The 14,743-nt window shown below is 34.6% G+C and overlaps 1 protein-coding gene across 5 annotated transcripts in view; it reads left to right on the top strand.

Annotated features, from left to right (window-relative positions):
• The window catches only part of MAN1A2 (mannosidase alpha class 1A member 2), a 182,467-nt gene that overhangs the window by 129,938 nt on the left and 37,786 nt on the right, over positions 1 to 14,743 (top strand). For 4 of the 5 annotated variants that reach the window (XM_082458798.1, XM_082458797.1, XM_082458799.1 and 1 more), the window contains 2 exons: positions 4,492 to 4,664; positions 8,084 to 8,199. In XM_082458798.1, coding sequence (XP_082314924.1) covers positions 4,492 to 4,664; positions 8,084 to 8,199 — 289 coding nt within the window. Of the gene's footprint in view, positions 1 to 4,491; positions 4,665 to 8,083; positions 8,200 to 9,328; positions 14,462 to 14,743 lie in introns of those variants that run through there. The other variant, XM_082458800.1, reaches the window with a different exon arrangement.

Here is a 14,743-nt window from a genome sequence, read left to right as displayed (position 1 = left end):
CATGTGGGATCTTCCCGGACCAGGGCTTGAACCCGTGTCCCCTGCATTGGCAGGCGGATTCTTAACTACTGCTCCACCAGGGAAGTACCAAAAATGTATGTTTCTATATGAAATAATGGAAAATGAGTTCCCTGAAAAACTAAAAACTAGGAATTTCTGATTGTGATTTCAGAAGTTGAATTGTTGCTTTAGTTAAAAAACTGAATTTATGTTTTAGGGTTAATTTATCCTTAGGTACCATGAAACAAATATGGTTGGCTTAAAATTTATCCTAGTTCATAAATCTGTCAAGTTATTTTTATATAATAAAGAATTGAATTTGTGGTGAAATTGACCCTTCAGTTCTCTCAGTAACTAAATCAAGGATTCCATTTTGTGACAAAATATAACTAAGTCAAAGGGACATTGAAGCAGATGTTATTTTGTGGTGGTTTAAGTTAGTGTATAATACATCTAAAGTCTGTTATCTGAGTTACAAATAGAAGTTAAAATATATTGTCATGTTGTTGATATAGAATATCAAATATATACTTAAAATAAAGCTGAAATTAGTAAAACATTGAGGACCAGAATGGATATTAAGTGTTTGTACTAGGACCCATGATAATAAGACTTGTTGTTATGCAGATTTTGACCACAAATCAAGTAAAGATCTAAAATAGTAGCATTTCATGCAACAGACATATTAAAATATGGTATATTATGGTTATTAATCATTCACTCCATTAAACATAGAACACATATTATGTGCCAGGCGTTATGCTGGATTCTTACAGGTTGAAGTGTGAACAAGATATCTTCGCTGCCTTTGAGAAATTCATAGAATACCAGAGTTACGAACAGATTCCCTATATTTCTGACTTTCACAGTTCATAATGCTGATATGAAACACTGATATTATGAAAAGAACATGTGAACTAGGATGCAGAAATCCCATGTTTCACTATTTATTATCTATGAGCTTTAGGCAAATCATTTAACCTTCCTAAAGCCTCAGTTGCTCCATCTGCAAAAAATTGGGATAATAATACCTACGCTGTCTTCCTCAGAATGTTGTGAGTATAAATGAAAAATTTAAAAATGCAGTCTATGCTTGTTGCTGTCATGCTTGTTCTGACGTCATTTTCACATTGCCAGTCAATGAACCTGTGACCCTCTTTGCCATGGTATGCCCCAAAAGATTACTATTTGATTTGTATCCTATATTTTCACATCTTTCACTGTTTTTACTTATCTTTAATCTCACCTTGGATCCTTTAATTAAGAAGTGCAATTCTAGTTTTGCTTACTTCCCACCATTACATCTTCTGCTGTATTTTCTTATAGCTGTGCTATAATTTTTGGCTACCTTGTTTAAAAATATATTCACTTCTTAGCAGTTATTTGGGCTAAATTCATACAATTATTACTGCCTTGGGATTTCACTTCAGTTTGTTGGAATTATAATTAACATTATTTCAAAATCTGGTATTCTTCATATATTCCACTTACTGATAAACATGGCCTGCTGCTTAATACTTAGATGGGTTTGTAGGAAATGTTGCTGAATCTTTTCAAGAGACTGAGCAGTAACTTCGTGGTAGTTAAACATTATTATATCTACATGGGAAGCTAGATTGATACATTGTTTTAGTTTATTCTGAGGTAAAATGCAAAATTAATGCCAAACCAGATCTTAGACTTCCAAAATATAGTACCTTCTTGATCTGGGTTTCTAGATTAAAGAAAAAAAAATTGCTGAACATCATTAAAATAATGACTATTATATAACTTAATTTATTTCGTATTGAAATTGCATAACACCTTTCTTAGACTATGTGCTATCACATTTTGGGGGGAAATTTAATCTGTTTAGATACATATAACATGTCCAATGGACAAAACATCCATTGAACATGGAGTAATGGACATATTTTAAGAGTTTCAACAACTATTTTTTCCTTAAGAGAAGTTAATAGGAGGGAAGGATACAGGAAAATAGTTTTTTTTCCCTTACTATTAGCCCATTCAAACTGTATTCAGATTGCCTGTCCCAGAATATTCCTCATGCTTTTTAGCTTTTGTTGAATTTCTTTTGTTGACTTAAGTGTACTTATTTTTCCATCTCTACAGATTCTACCTATCTTGGAGGACTCATGAATTTTTCTTTTCCCATGACTTTACAAACTAATCTGTGCCTTCTTTAAAATTACCTTTTATTTTCTTACAACTGACTTTTATCACATTTGATATTTTACTTCAGTTTTTTTCTTTGTACATGTCTCTTTCCTTTACCTACATTATATGATTTTTGCATCCTCTAGAGTTCTTTTTACCTAGACACTAAATTGTTTATGATTTTGACTCAATTTTTACTTGTTGGATTAGTTATTTTCCTTTTAGAAATGATATATCAAATGTAAGTGGGAAATTTAAGACAGGGAGTAGAAATTAAGTGCAAGGTAGAATGTTATGAAATTATTTTTTTACCGCATTGCATAGACAAAAGAGCACCTAAGAAATAATGCCCTCAGAAACATGAAGGCAATGATTTGACAAAAATAATGGATGTGGTATATATATATGAGGCTTGTATGTTTTTTACTCACCAGCTCCTCACAGAATAAATATGTTATCTTTCTGGTATGTTTCATTTGTGAAGTTATGAATGACTGATCAGTGAAATAAAATTTTTAGTAAGAAGTCTAAAATATTAGTTCCATGCAGCCAATTTCTACTTCAATTCAGGTGATAATATCATTATAATTACAGAAGTTATCTAATTTAAAGTTAGCTTTAGGAGTAACATTTGAAAACTCTGTATGATCAATTAACACTCATAGTCTTTGAGAAAAGAAAAACAAGAAATCCAGACAAAATGACTTATCTTACTATTTATTGGATTACCATCATCTCAGTGCTTACGATGTTTGACTTTTATTATTTTTAAAACATTTATTAAATGACAGATAATATTTGATTGTATGCCAGACCTTGTCAGTAAGCTGAGTAGAAGTTTTCTTACCAAACACTGATAATTTCTTAGTTAGTCCTAACCTCAAATCCCATTGAGGAGGTGGTCAGAGCTGTGTAAGCACACTTAAAGTTTAGCATGTAATTTCAGAGGCTTCTTTGGCACAACATTAATCTCCCTCTTCCAAAGCCTACCATAGAGTTCATGATCCTCAGGTTAAAAACCCCTGCTTAAGTTCTGCTTTAGTTCTCCAAGACTTAGCAGTAAACAAACTGTGGGTATTAACTCTTCTGGATCGCACGCCTTGCTTTTAATAGATCTGTCTACCATCACTATAGTGTTTTTGGTTTTGTGTTTTTTCTTGGGGGTGGGGAGTGGTACGAAATACTTTATTTTCACCTCCTTTAAATTGTGATTATTTGAAGTTTATGGCGTCACCCTTGTAATGCTAAAATTTGGCTGCTGCAACACATGTCATGCCAACAACTATGGCATGATTTTGTTTATGGTATAGTTCTTGCGCTCCCTTTTCTGAGAAAATATAAAAGTGTCCAGCATTTCTTGAAAGAGGCGAGAGACTTTGAAACTATTTGCCACTGGTACAAACTAGTAAAAAGAAAGGAAGATGGCAGCTGAGAGCGGTAATTGTGTGTGACTCCAGCACCCCAGTGGAGGATGGTTTTATATTGCCAGGTTTAGGGTGCTGGGTGTGATTAGAAAGAGGTTCTTAAAAAGCCTTTCATGTAGTGCTGTATTCCAGCCTGAATGGAAGTCATATTATTTAAGGAGCATTATGTAATGTTGAAATCTATGTGTTATGGCCATGTTTTTAAAAATTTTTTATTTTTATTTAACTATAGTTGATATACAATATTGTGCTAGTTTCAGGTGTTTATTCAAACTGATAAATAGGCAATTTACTGATGAGATTCTTAGTGGTTGGCGTTTTGAACCTCTTCCTAGCTGTATATACAGAAGCTATAGGCAAAGAGAGATGATTTTTAAAACTGGTTTAAGTTTTAAAACTGTATTGTTTCTTACTGTGGTATGCTTTAAAAGGTTAGGGACTAACTAAATCTAATTCAAAATCTGAGCTCTAAAATGTTTTCTTATATGTATGTGTTATATTAAAAGGACTTTTAAATTGTCTTGACTTTTTAAAAAATAATTGTGCACAATACCATTACCTGTCTCATTTGATTTTGGACCAAAACAGAATATGTAATGTGTTTATGTCTCGCTTGGCATTTGTTTCCAAAGGATTACTAGACTTTTGTCAGTTTAGTTAGATATAGCAGTATGCTGATGTACATTATTTATGAGAAATATTTCACGTCAGAATAATAGGAATATTTATATAAGAAAATCAAATGCGGATCTTTTAAAATCACAGATTTTGCAAAACAGCAACAATAAAAATAAGACAAACAACAAAACAACTTTACTTCATGCTGCATTCTTTCAGGGGGAGGAAAAAACTCTGGCAAACAAACACAAATGGTTTATTGTGTTCATTTATTTCTTTTGTCATGTTACAGCATTAAAGCTAGGTCCTGAATCATTCAAGTTTGATGGTGCAGTAGAGGCTGTGGCAGTTCGGCAGGCTGAAAAGTATTACATCCTACGTCCAGAAGTAATTGAAACCTATTGGTACCTGTGGCGATTCACTCACGACCCAAGATATAGGGAATGGGGCTGGGAAGCAGCGCTGGTAAATAAGCCAATATTTCATTTTATGTGCAAGAGTGTTCACTTAAGCCTCCTGCAGTGCCATTGTATCCTCATCCATGTTACCTCATGTTCAGTAACTAGAGGGCTGCTTTCATTGTTTTGATGGAAAACCTGTTAGTTTCTTAAGCAGTAGAAGTAAACCTTAAAATCCAGTTTAGTTCTCTGTTAGAACTATTTTCCTCCTAGTATTCACTCATTATTCTTACTGAATAACTAAAGGAGTCATTTAAATGGCAGTTTTTCACTATGATTATAAAATTTCTACACTTGCCTATTAATGCTTAACCTTCGGGGGAAAAATAAAATCATTGTGAAATTGCCCAGATTCACAGCCTGGGTAGATTAACCCCCATTCACTTCAGCTTGTGTTCAGAGTAATTCCTTAGTGGCACCATAAGAAGGACTAGTGAATTGTTAAAATTTTCTACATTGAAAGACAAAAAAACCCCAACACACTCTCTCTCTGTCTCCATATATATACACACGTGTGTGTGTGTGTGTGTGTGTGTGTGTATTTGAAATGAGGAATTTTTAATGGTTAGTAAGTAAAGTAAGCAAATTGTTTACTCATAAAATGCTAGCCTTTCAGAGAATTCCATTGTCATCAGTACCTGGGAGGAAGAGAAATCATTAGAGTTTTCATGAAAGTATAGCTTATCACTGGGAGTGGAGGTGTTTTATTCTCTAAGACATACTAATTATGATAAATAGTACTAATTATGATGCATATTCATATTCAAATTGTTTAGCTTAAACTTGCAATCTAGATAGAATGAGGACATTCTAGGTGAGGTAAGTAGTGTTAGTAAATTGCTCAGACAAGAATGTGCAAGATGTGTTTTAGGGCAGAATATAGACCAATTTATGTAAAAAGGTTTCACAGGGGCAACTCCAGAGAGAGAAGTTTGGAGCAATTATGTAGATGGCCTTACATGCCAGATCAAGGCATGAATACTTTACTCAGTGCTTCAGGAATAACACACACATACTTAGTTTTCTCAGTTACTATATAAGTGTTTCTCATTTGGCACGTGGGGATTAAAAGTCCTTTGCCTGTCTAAAAAGCCCCTCAGATCTTCTTTTTATCCACCATCTCCTACCCACCAAAGCTCCCTAACTTTAAGAATCCGTTATGGGACTACTAAAGGTTTTTGAAAGGGGAAGGAACTACTGAAGACTTTTTAGTGGGGAGTAACAAAACAAAAGGATCTGATTATAATCTGCAAATTGGTGGGTCTTGGAGACCACTGCGATAATCTAGGAATAATGTGATAAAGACGAACTAAGGTGAGGACACTGATGTGTCATTTGTCATTCAGACATAGATGGTCCTTATGGAGTTTAACAATAAGAGAATATTAATGGAAACAAGGCAGTTATGAATACAGAGCAGGAACAGATGAAGCATTTATTGATGCTGCTTTTCTCTGACTACCTGGGTCCAAAATTGGAAACACAGCTGCTAGTGAAACTCTCTGTGCAGGAGGGTCCTGCTGCAGTTGAGAGATAGACAAAATGTTGGCACAGTGGTTTGGGAATAGGACACACACACATACACACACACACACTTCTGTTGTGTAGCAATGGCTTTTACTAATGCTTACATATATCAAGCAATATTTTATATAGGGGAAATAGGTAAAGTAATCCTGCAATGAATATGACTTGAATGTCCACTAATATTTAATGCTTCTTATTTAGAGGAAAATGGGAGATGTATCTGAATCATGTGGGGCAGGGAGGTGAGGGGTGGTGGCAGAAATGCATCTTCTCATTGAGAAACACTAAAGGATAATTTATCCTTTTCCTAAGGTTCTTTTTTTTCCTGTGCACCTTCTTAAAGGTTTGACAGGCTCAAACTTTAACCCATATCTGTCCATATTTGAATTACAGAGTTAAAATTTTGCTTCTATAGCCTATATGGACACACACAAACTCTGAAGAACAAGAACTGAAATAATTATACTTAAAATTCAAGTTTCAAAAGTATGACGTGATGAGAAGGGGGTGCAGTGTGGAGACAAAAGAGAAGAACTCACACCTTAAATAGTATTTTCCTTCTTGCCCACCACTGGCTCCCATGTTGTGTTTAAAAAAAGAAAAGGGAAGACAAGCTGGGACAGAATAGTGGTATCTCATGTCTTCTGTAGCTTTAACTATTCCAATTTACATCTTCAAATTTCCAAACTTGAATATGTTATGCATGAAAACGTGCCTTTGAGAAATGTCTCTAAATGGCTTAAAGATTAGTCATGCCTCCCTGATACTTTCACAGTATCCTTAGACATCTCTGATGTTCTACAGTGGTAAAGATGCATGATCATTGTGAAGAATATGTGTTTAAAAACGTATGCATGTGAATTGTTACAGCCACTGTGGAGAACAGTATGGAGGTACCTTAAAAAACTAAAAATAGAATTACCATATGACCCAGCAATCCCACTACCGAGCATATACCCTGAGAAAACCATAATTCAAAAAGAGACATGTACCACAATGTTCATTGCAGCACTGTTTACAATGGCCAGGACATGGAAGCAACCTAAGTGTCCATCAACAGATGAATGGGTAAAGAAGATGTGGCACATATATACAATGGAATATTACTCAGCCATAAAAAGAAACGAAATTGAGTTATTTGTAGTGAGGTGGATGGACCTAGAGTCTGTCACACAGAGTGAAGTAAGTCAGAAAGAGAAAAACAAGTACCGTATGCTAACACATATATATGGATCTAAAAAAAAAAAAAAAAGCTTCTGAAGAACCTAAGGGCAGGATAGGAATAAAGACACAGACGTAGAGAATAGACTTGAGGATATGGGGAGGGGGAAGGGTAAGCTGGGATGAAGTGAGAGCGTGGCATGGACATATATACACTACCAAATGTAAAATAGATAGCTAGTGGGAAGCAGCCGCATAGCACAGGGAGATCAGCTCGGTGCTTTATGACCACCTAGAGGGGTGGGATAGGGAGGGTGGGAGGGAGACACAAGAGGGAGGGTATATGGGATGTAGGTATACATATAGCTGATTCACTTTGTTATAAAGCAGAAACTAACACACCATTGTAAAGCAATTATACTCCAATAAAGATGTAAAAAAAAAAAAAATGTTTAAAATACTTAGAGAAAAGTACCAAACCCTTTGGTAAGGAGACTTTAAAAACCAAACTGTAATCAAAATGGAACTATATAAAAATTAACAATTTGATTAAATAAACACTTTTAGTGTTAATTAGCTTTTCATTAGAAAGGAGGAAGACCAGACAAGTAAAATCTTATTCTGAAACTGTCAAATTCTCATAGAGATCTCTGTAAACTTTTGACTATGGTTCCTTAACTTGTCCTTCAAAGTTTGAAATTCTATGGAATTGACTCTTTGGTCTCATCTCTTTCACAGGCTATTGAAAAGTATTGCCGAGTCAATGGTGGATTTTCTGGGGTGAAGGATGTATATTCCTCTACTCCTACGCATGATGATGTGCAGCAGAGCTTCTTTCTTGCTGAAACATTAAAGTAAGTAGATGCCTTAAAAAATTTTTTTTAATTGTGGGCGGGTTTTGCTCTGTGGTCACTACATGATGAATTATGACTATGTGACGTTACACTAAATTTTATTACAAAAATCTTTTTATGTAATTGAGTCTTCAATTTTTAGCTACATCTCGTGAAGGCATTTTGTCAAATAAGAGTACCTTTATTTTATATTTAGCTCTTTACTATGCATTAGAATCACCTAGAAGACTTCTTAAAGTACACATTACCGGGCCATACCCAGTTTCTGATTCAGTAGGTCTAGGGTGGACCCTAAGAATTTACATTTCTGACAAACTCCCAGGTGGTACAGATGATGCTTGTCCTGGGATCACACCTCAACTCCCTGTTCTAGCTAATGAAATCTGTTAGGAACAATCATAGAGTTTTGATGGTTACTAGAGTGTGTAAGACCATAGCCACTCATCCTCCCAATGAGGTTTCCTGTAAAGATATCTGTATAAAGGGAATAATTGAAAAGAAAAAAGACAGCTTTATTATTTGGGCTATACTCAAAATCCCAGGCAGAATTTTATAAACTTTTCTGGAAGAAGGTGGAGACCTTAAATATGTCTACTTCCCAAAACCCTGCAAGGTAAGGTCCTTAATACCTTCTTTTAAATTTCACATTTCTATTTCCAGTCAGTCTCTACCTGAATGCCTCATAAACTGTCACTACATTTGTTCCAAAAAATATTATTTCCAGACATTGTTCAGGTTATTTGAGGATATATCAGTAGGCAAAAGGGACAAAAATTCTCAGTCTCTTGGACTTTACATTCTAGTATACTTCTAGCTTACATTCTGGTGTATTATGGTTTAAATGTACATGTCTCAAACTACGTTTCTTATCCTAAATGGCAATCTTACTCCAATTTTTCTTTTATTATCCCTGATATTTTTATTTTCCTATCTTCTCAGCTTGTACGTTATGGTTATTTCTTTTTTTCTCATTCTAATGTATCACTTTCTTGTTATATCATTTCTTTATTTTGCCCCCTCGTTTCCGTATCTGTAGTTGACCCTAGACCAAACCCTTATTTTGCTGAGATGGTTTAGTCAGTTCCCTACCTCCAGTCATTTCTTGTATTTGTTTATCCTGTGTGATTAGGCTTGAGACTGTATGAGATAGTTGAAAGAGCACTGGACCAGAAGATAAAACCGCAGGAGCTTTAGCTATACACTTGCTACAACCTAGCTGAATGAACATGTCAAAATAAAACTTCCTTGCTTTCAGTTTTCATAGCTGTCAACTGTGGAATTTGACCCAAATTATGTAAGATCTCTTTTTAAAATTTTTTTACTGTTTTTTAAGCCCAGAAAAATCATAAGAATAGTGCAATGATTGTATCTTTCACCTAGATTTACCTTTTGTTAATTTTTGCTGCATTCCCATACCCCCATGTATATGTATACATAGACACAGTTCTACTTGTTTGCTTACTTATTTATTTGCTTTATAATTTGAGAGTTACCAGCATTCTGTTATTTACCCGGGAGTTTTTAGGAAAAGGGCATAATCTTACACAATCACAATACAGTTATCACGCTTGTGAAACTTAACATTCATACAGTACTGCTGCTTAGTATGTAGTCCATTTTCAAATTTCTCAGTTGTTCTAATAATATACTTTATAACGTTTAACCCCAACCCAGGGTCCAATAAAGGATCAATTGTTGCATTTGCTTGTCATGTTTCTTTAGTCTACTTTAACCTAGAACAAAGTTTCCTTATTCTTCTTTTGTCTTTTATGACATTGACATTAAGTATTCAGGCTACTTGTTTTGAAGAATGTCCCTCAATTTAGATATTTGTGATCATTTCCTTATGATCAGATTTAGGTTAAACATGTTTGGCATGAATATTATATAGATGATGTGACCTCATTTCATCTCATAAAGAGGCACATGATAACGGTTTAACTCATTACTGATGATTTTAAATTTGATCATAAGGTTAGATTTGATTATAAGGTCATGTAAAGAATCTTTTTTCTTTCTGTAATAAGTGATCTGTGGAGTGATAACTTTGAGACTGTGTGAATATCCTTTTTCCAAGTCTTTCTCACTTAGTGTTATTAGCGTCTTTCCTGAGCATCTTGCCTGAAATGAATATTACTACAGTAGTGGTAAAATGCTGATTTTGAGGCCTCCTCTAGTCTTAGAAATTACTTGATTTTTGATATTCATATACCATTTTCTTCCTGTCACTCTTCTCCTGCTCAAAAGCTCCAATGGTTCATTCATCTCTAGCTTCATTTCTCACTTCTTTTCTTTATATATATTCTGTCCTTAAACCAAGTTAATCTATCTGTTTATCTATCTATCTATCTATAATTTGTTCCTTTGCATTTCATTGTCTATTTCATATTTCTTTGGCTCTGGCAGGAATGTCTTTATTCTTTCTATCAGTTAATGCCCCTCTCTAAATAAAGTTCAGATCTTACCTCTTGCAGGTTGGCTTTCATAATTAATTCTCAAATGCCTCCTCAGTACACACCTTGAGCACTTTGGCACATGGGGTAGGGCTGCAAATACTTATGTGCCATGCTGCTTTTCCCCTTGCAGTATATGGGATATCACCAGTTGACCTTGGTACTTTTCCCTGCCAAGTTCAAGTTCAGGAAGAATCCTTCTCAACGCAGTACTCTAGGTAACCAGTTATATATATACACACACACAAATACATTTGGATCAATAAAAGTAGAAAAAGTCAAAGGAGGAATCATACAGGTATTTATAACAAAACCTAGGCTAAGAAAATTATCACAGTTGAGCACTACATTCATTTCACCTCAGCTCAATTGTTGCATCTTTATTTGAAGGTCTGATAAACTGAGAAAAGTGTACATGTTGAGGATACATTTCAGTCAGTTTTTCTTGAGTTCATATATGTCAGGTATTAAATGGCTAAGAAAAATCACAGGTTAGTTGGAAACATAGTCTTATTAATGAATTTATTATTAAAAGAAAAGAAAAATACATAAAATTAAGACCAAGTTTACCACCATGGTGTGTCTGCTTTCACTGGTATCAGAATCTCCAGGGCAGAAGTTGTTTTGCATGTGTGCACCTGTCTGTGTATCTTGCTTGTGTGCTTTTCCCCCCTTCCTATCTTAAAATTGAAAATTTGAATATAATGGCAAAATTCTGGAAAACTATATATATAAGAATATGTCAAGACTTTTATATAGTGAAAGCTATGGAAAAAGATGTACATGGATGTTTATTGAAGTTATAAAAATAAAGAGTTACTATATGTTCAATATTAGTTGAAAGGTTAAATAAATTATGACACATCCACAACGGGTATTATGGAACCAATAGCAATTATAGACTCGTCACAGTATAATGTTAAGTAAGCTATTAAGTGCACGTATACATATATAGATGCACATCTTTTTTTTTTTTAATCAGTCATCAATTTTATACACATCAGTGTATACATGTCAATCCCAATCTCCCAATTCAGCACACCACCATCCCCACCCCCATCACGGTTTTCCCCCCTTGGTGTCCATACGTTTGTTCTCTACATCTGTGTCTCAACTTCTGCCCTGCAAACTGGTTCATCTGTACCATTTTTCTAGGTTCCACATACATGCGTTAATATACGATATTTGTTTTTCTCTTTCTGACTTACTTCACTCTGTATGACAGTCTCTAGATCCATCCACGTCTCAACAAATGACTCAATTTCGTTCCTTTTTATGGCTGAGTAATATTCCATTGTATATATGTACCACAACTTCTTTATCCATTCGTCTGTTGATGGGCATTTATGTTGCTTCCATGACCTGGTTATTGTAAATAGTGCTGCAACGAACATTGGGGTGCATGTGTCTTTTTGAATTATGGTTTTCTCTGGGTATATGCCCAGTAGTGGGATTGCTGGATCATATGGTAATTCTATTTTTAGTTTTTTAAGGAACCTCCGTACTGTTCTCCATAGTGGCTGTATCAATTTACATTCCCACCAACAGTGCAAGAGGGTTCCCTTTTCTCCACACCCTCTCCAGCATTTGTTGTTTGTAGATTTTCTGATGATGCCCATTCTAACTGGTGTGAGGTGATACCTCGTAGTTTTGATTTGCAATTCTCTAATAATTAGTGATGTTGAGCAGCTTTTCATGTGCTTCTTGACCATCTGTATGTCTTCTTTGGAGAAATGTCTATTTAGGTCTTCTGCCCATTTTTGGATTGGGTTGTTTGTTTCTTTAATATTGAGCTGAATGAGCTGTTTATATATTTTGGAGATTAATCCTTTGTCTGTTGATTCATTTGCAAATATTTTCTCCCATTCTGAGGGTTGTCTTTTCGTCTTGTTTATGGTTTCCTTTGCTGTGCAAAAGCTTTTAAGGTTCCTTAGGTCCCATTTGTTTATTTTTGTTTTTATTTCCATTACTCTAGGAGGTGGATCAAAAAAGATCTTGCTGTGATTTATGTCAAAGAGTGTTCTTCCTATGTTTTCCTCTAAGAGTTTTATAGTGTCCAGTCTTACATTTAGGTCTCGAATCCATTTTGAGTTTATTTTTGTATATGGTGTTAGGGAGTATTCTAATTTCATTCTTTTACATGTAGCTGTCCAGTTTTCCCAGCACCACTTATTGAAGAGACTGTCTTTTCTCCATTGTATATCTTTGCCTCCTTTGTCATAGATTAGTTGACCCTAAGTGCGTGGGTTTATCTCCGGGCTTTCTATCTTGTTCCATTGATCTATGTTTCTGTTTTTGTGCCAGTACCATATTGTCTTGATTACTGTAGCTTTGTAGTATAGTCTGAAGTCAGGGAGTCTGATTCCTCCAGCTCCGTTTTTTTCCCTCAAGACTGCTTTGGCTATTCGGGGTCTTTTGTGTCTCCATACAAATTTTAAGATGATTTGTTCTAGTTCCATAAAAAATGCCATTGGTAATTTGATAGAGATTGCATTGAATCTGTAGATTGCTTTGGGTAGTATACTCATTTTCACAATATTGATTCTTCCAATCCAAGAACCTGGTATATCTCTCCATCTGTTGGTATCATCTTTAATTTCTTTCATCAGTGTCTTATAGTTTTCTGCATACAGGTCTTTTGTTTCCCAGGTAGGTTTATTCCTAGGTATCTTATTCTTTTTGTTGCAATGGTAAATGGGAGTGTTTCCATAATTTCTCTTTCAGATTTTTCATCCTTAGTGTATAGGAATGCAAGAGATTTCTGTTATAGATGCACATCTTAATATTATTTCAATAACATCAAAATGTGTACTGTGATTTAGCTTAATTGGTGTTATTCTTTTAAATCCAGTTCTGGTTTTGCTTTTGTAATCAGGTAAAAATTTTTTTAAAAATAAATTAAACTGCAGTCACATTTTCCTGTCTCAAATTCATTTGCTGTCTTTGTGCCTAGAATCAAATGACATTTTTTGAGCTGCAAAAAAATTTAGAGATCCAACATACACCACTGCAACCCATCCCTCCCCTCTACACATAGACATTCCCAATGCTAAAAATCTCTTTACGACATACAGAATATTTTGTCATAAAGTCTTTTGTTAATCTCTAGTTAACAGGCAGCTCACTGCCTCATAAGGCTAACCCATTACATTGTTCAGAAGCTTTCATTGTTAGAAATATCTTTCTTATATTGAGTTAAAATCTGCTTCACTGTGCGTTCCATTCAGTGATCCATACTTTACCATTTGGAAATACGGAGTCTTCTACATGGATATTAACTAAAAATACTTGTATTTATCAGGCTAAAGGTGACAAGTTTCTGTACTGTTTCTTTCTGATACCAGTCTGGTTGACTTCTCTGGAGATGATTCCATGGTTTTCTAGACTGAACACTGCATTTAAGATGTGAATAAACCAGTGCAGAGTACCAATTGCTAATTTGGTCTTTATACCTTCATCAAAGCAAGATACTATTGTATTCTGTTTTCTGGTAGCCCTGTCAATATAGCTTGAAATTTTGATATAGGTCTTTATTTTTTTTTAACATGAACTAAGATAATTATTTTCTATCTTACATTGGTATGATTACCTTTTATGAAATTTATTATATTTTACCTTTATCCATTATTAAATCTTATTTTGTTAGATTTAACATATTCTAATTTATTGAATTTTTTTGAACTCTTGAGTTTTTCATTTAATGTATTAGCTATTCTAGCTTTGTGTCACTTACAGATTTAATAGGTATGCCTTTTCTGTATATACCCAAGTTAATCAAACATTAAAGACATCTAACCTATGTATTCTTAACCAGTTCATACTTATCTATCTTTTCCCAGCTCTTTCCCTTAATAGCTGTGTGACGTTGGACAAGTTACTTAATTTCTCTACCTCAGTTTCATCATCTGTAAAAGAGGAATTACTAATAGTATCACCTCAAGGGCTTGTTCTGGGGATTAATATAGCGAAGCCCTTAGAATTATACCTGGCACAAAATACAAGATAGCAGGTATAAAGTCGCTATAGGACAGTAGGGCTGGGAGCTGGGGAAAAAAGGTAGACGTGAAGCAATGGAGAAGGACAAACTAGAA

This window comes from Balaenoptera physalus (assembly GCF_965194825.1).
Source record: "Balaenoptera physalus genome assembly, chromosome: 1".
Lineage (NCBI taxonomy): Eukaryota > Metazoa > Chordata > Mammalia > Artiodactyla > Balaenopteridae > Balaenoptera > Balaenoptera physalus.
Note: the sequence above shows the minus strand (reverse complement) of the source record. Positions and strands in the feature narration are given on the sequence as shown.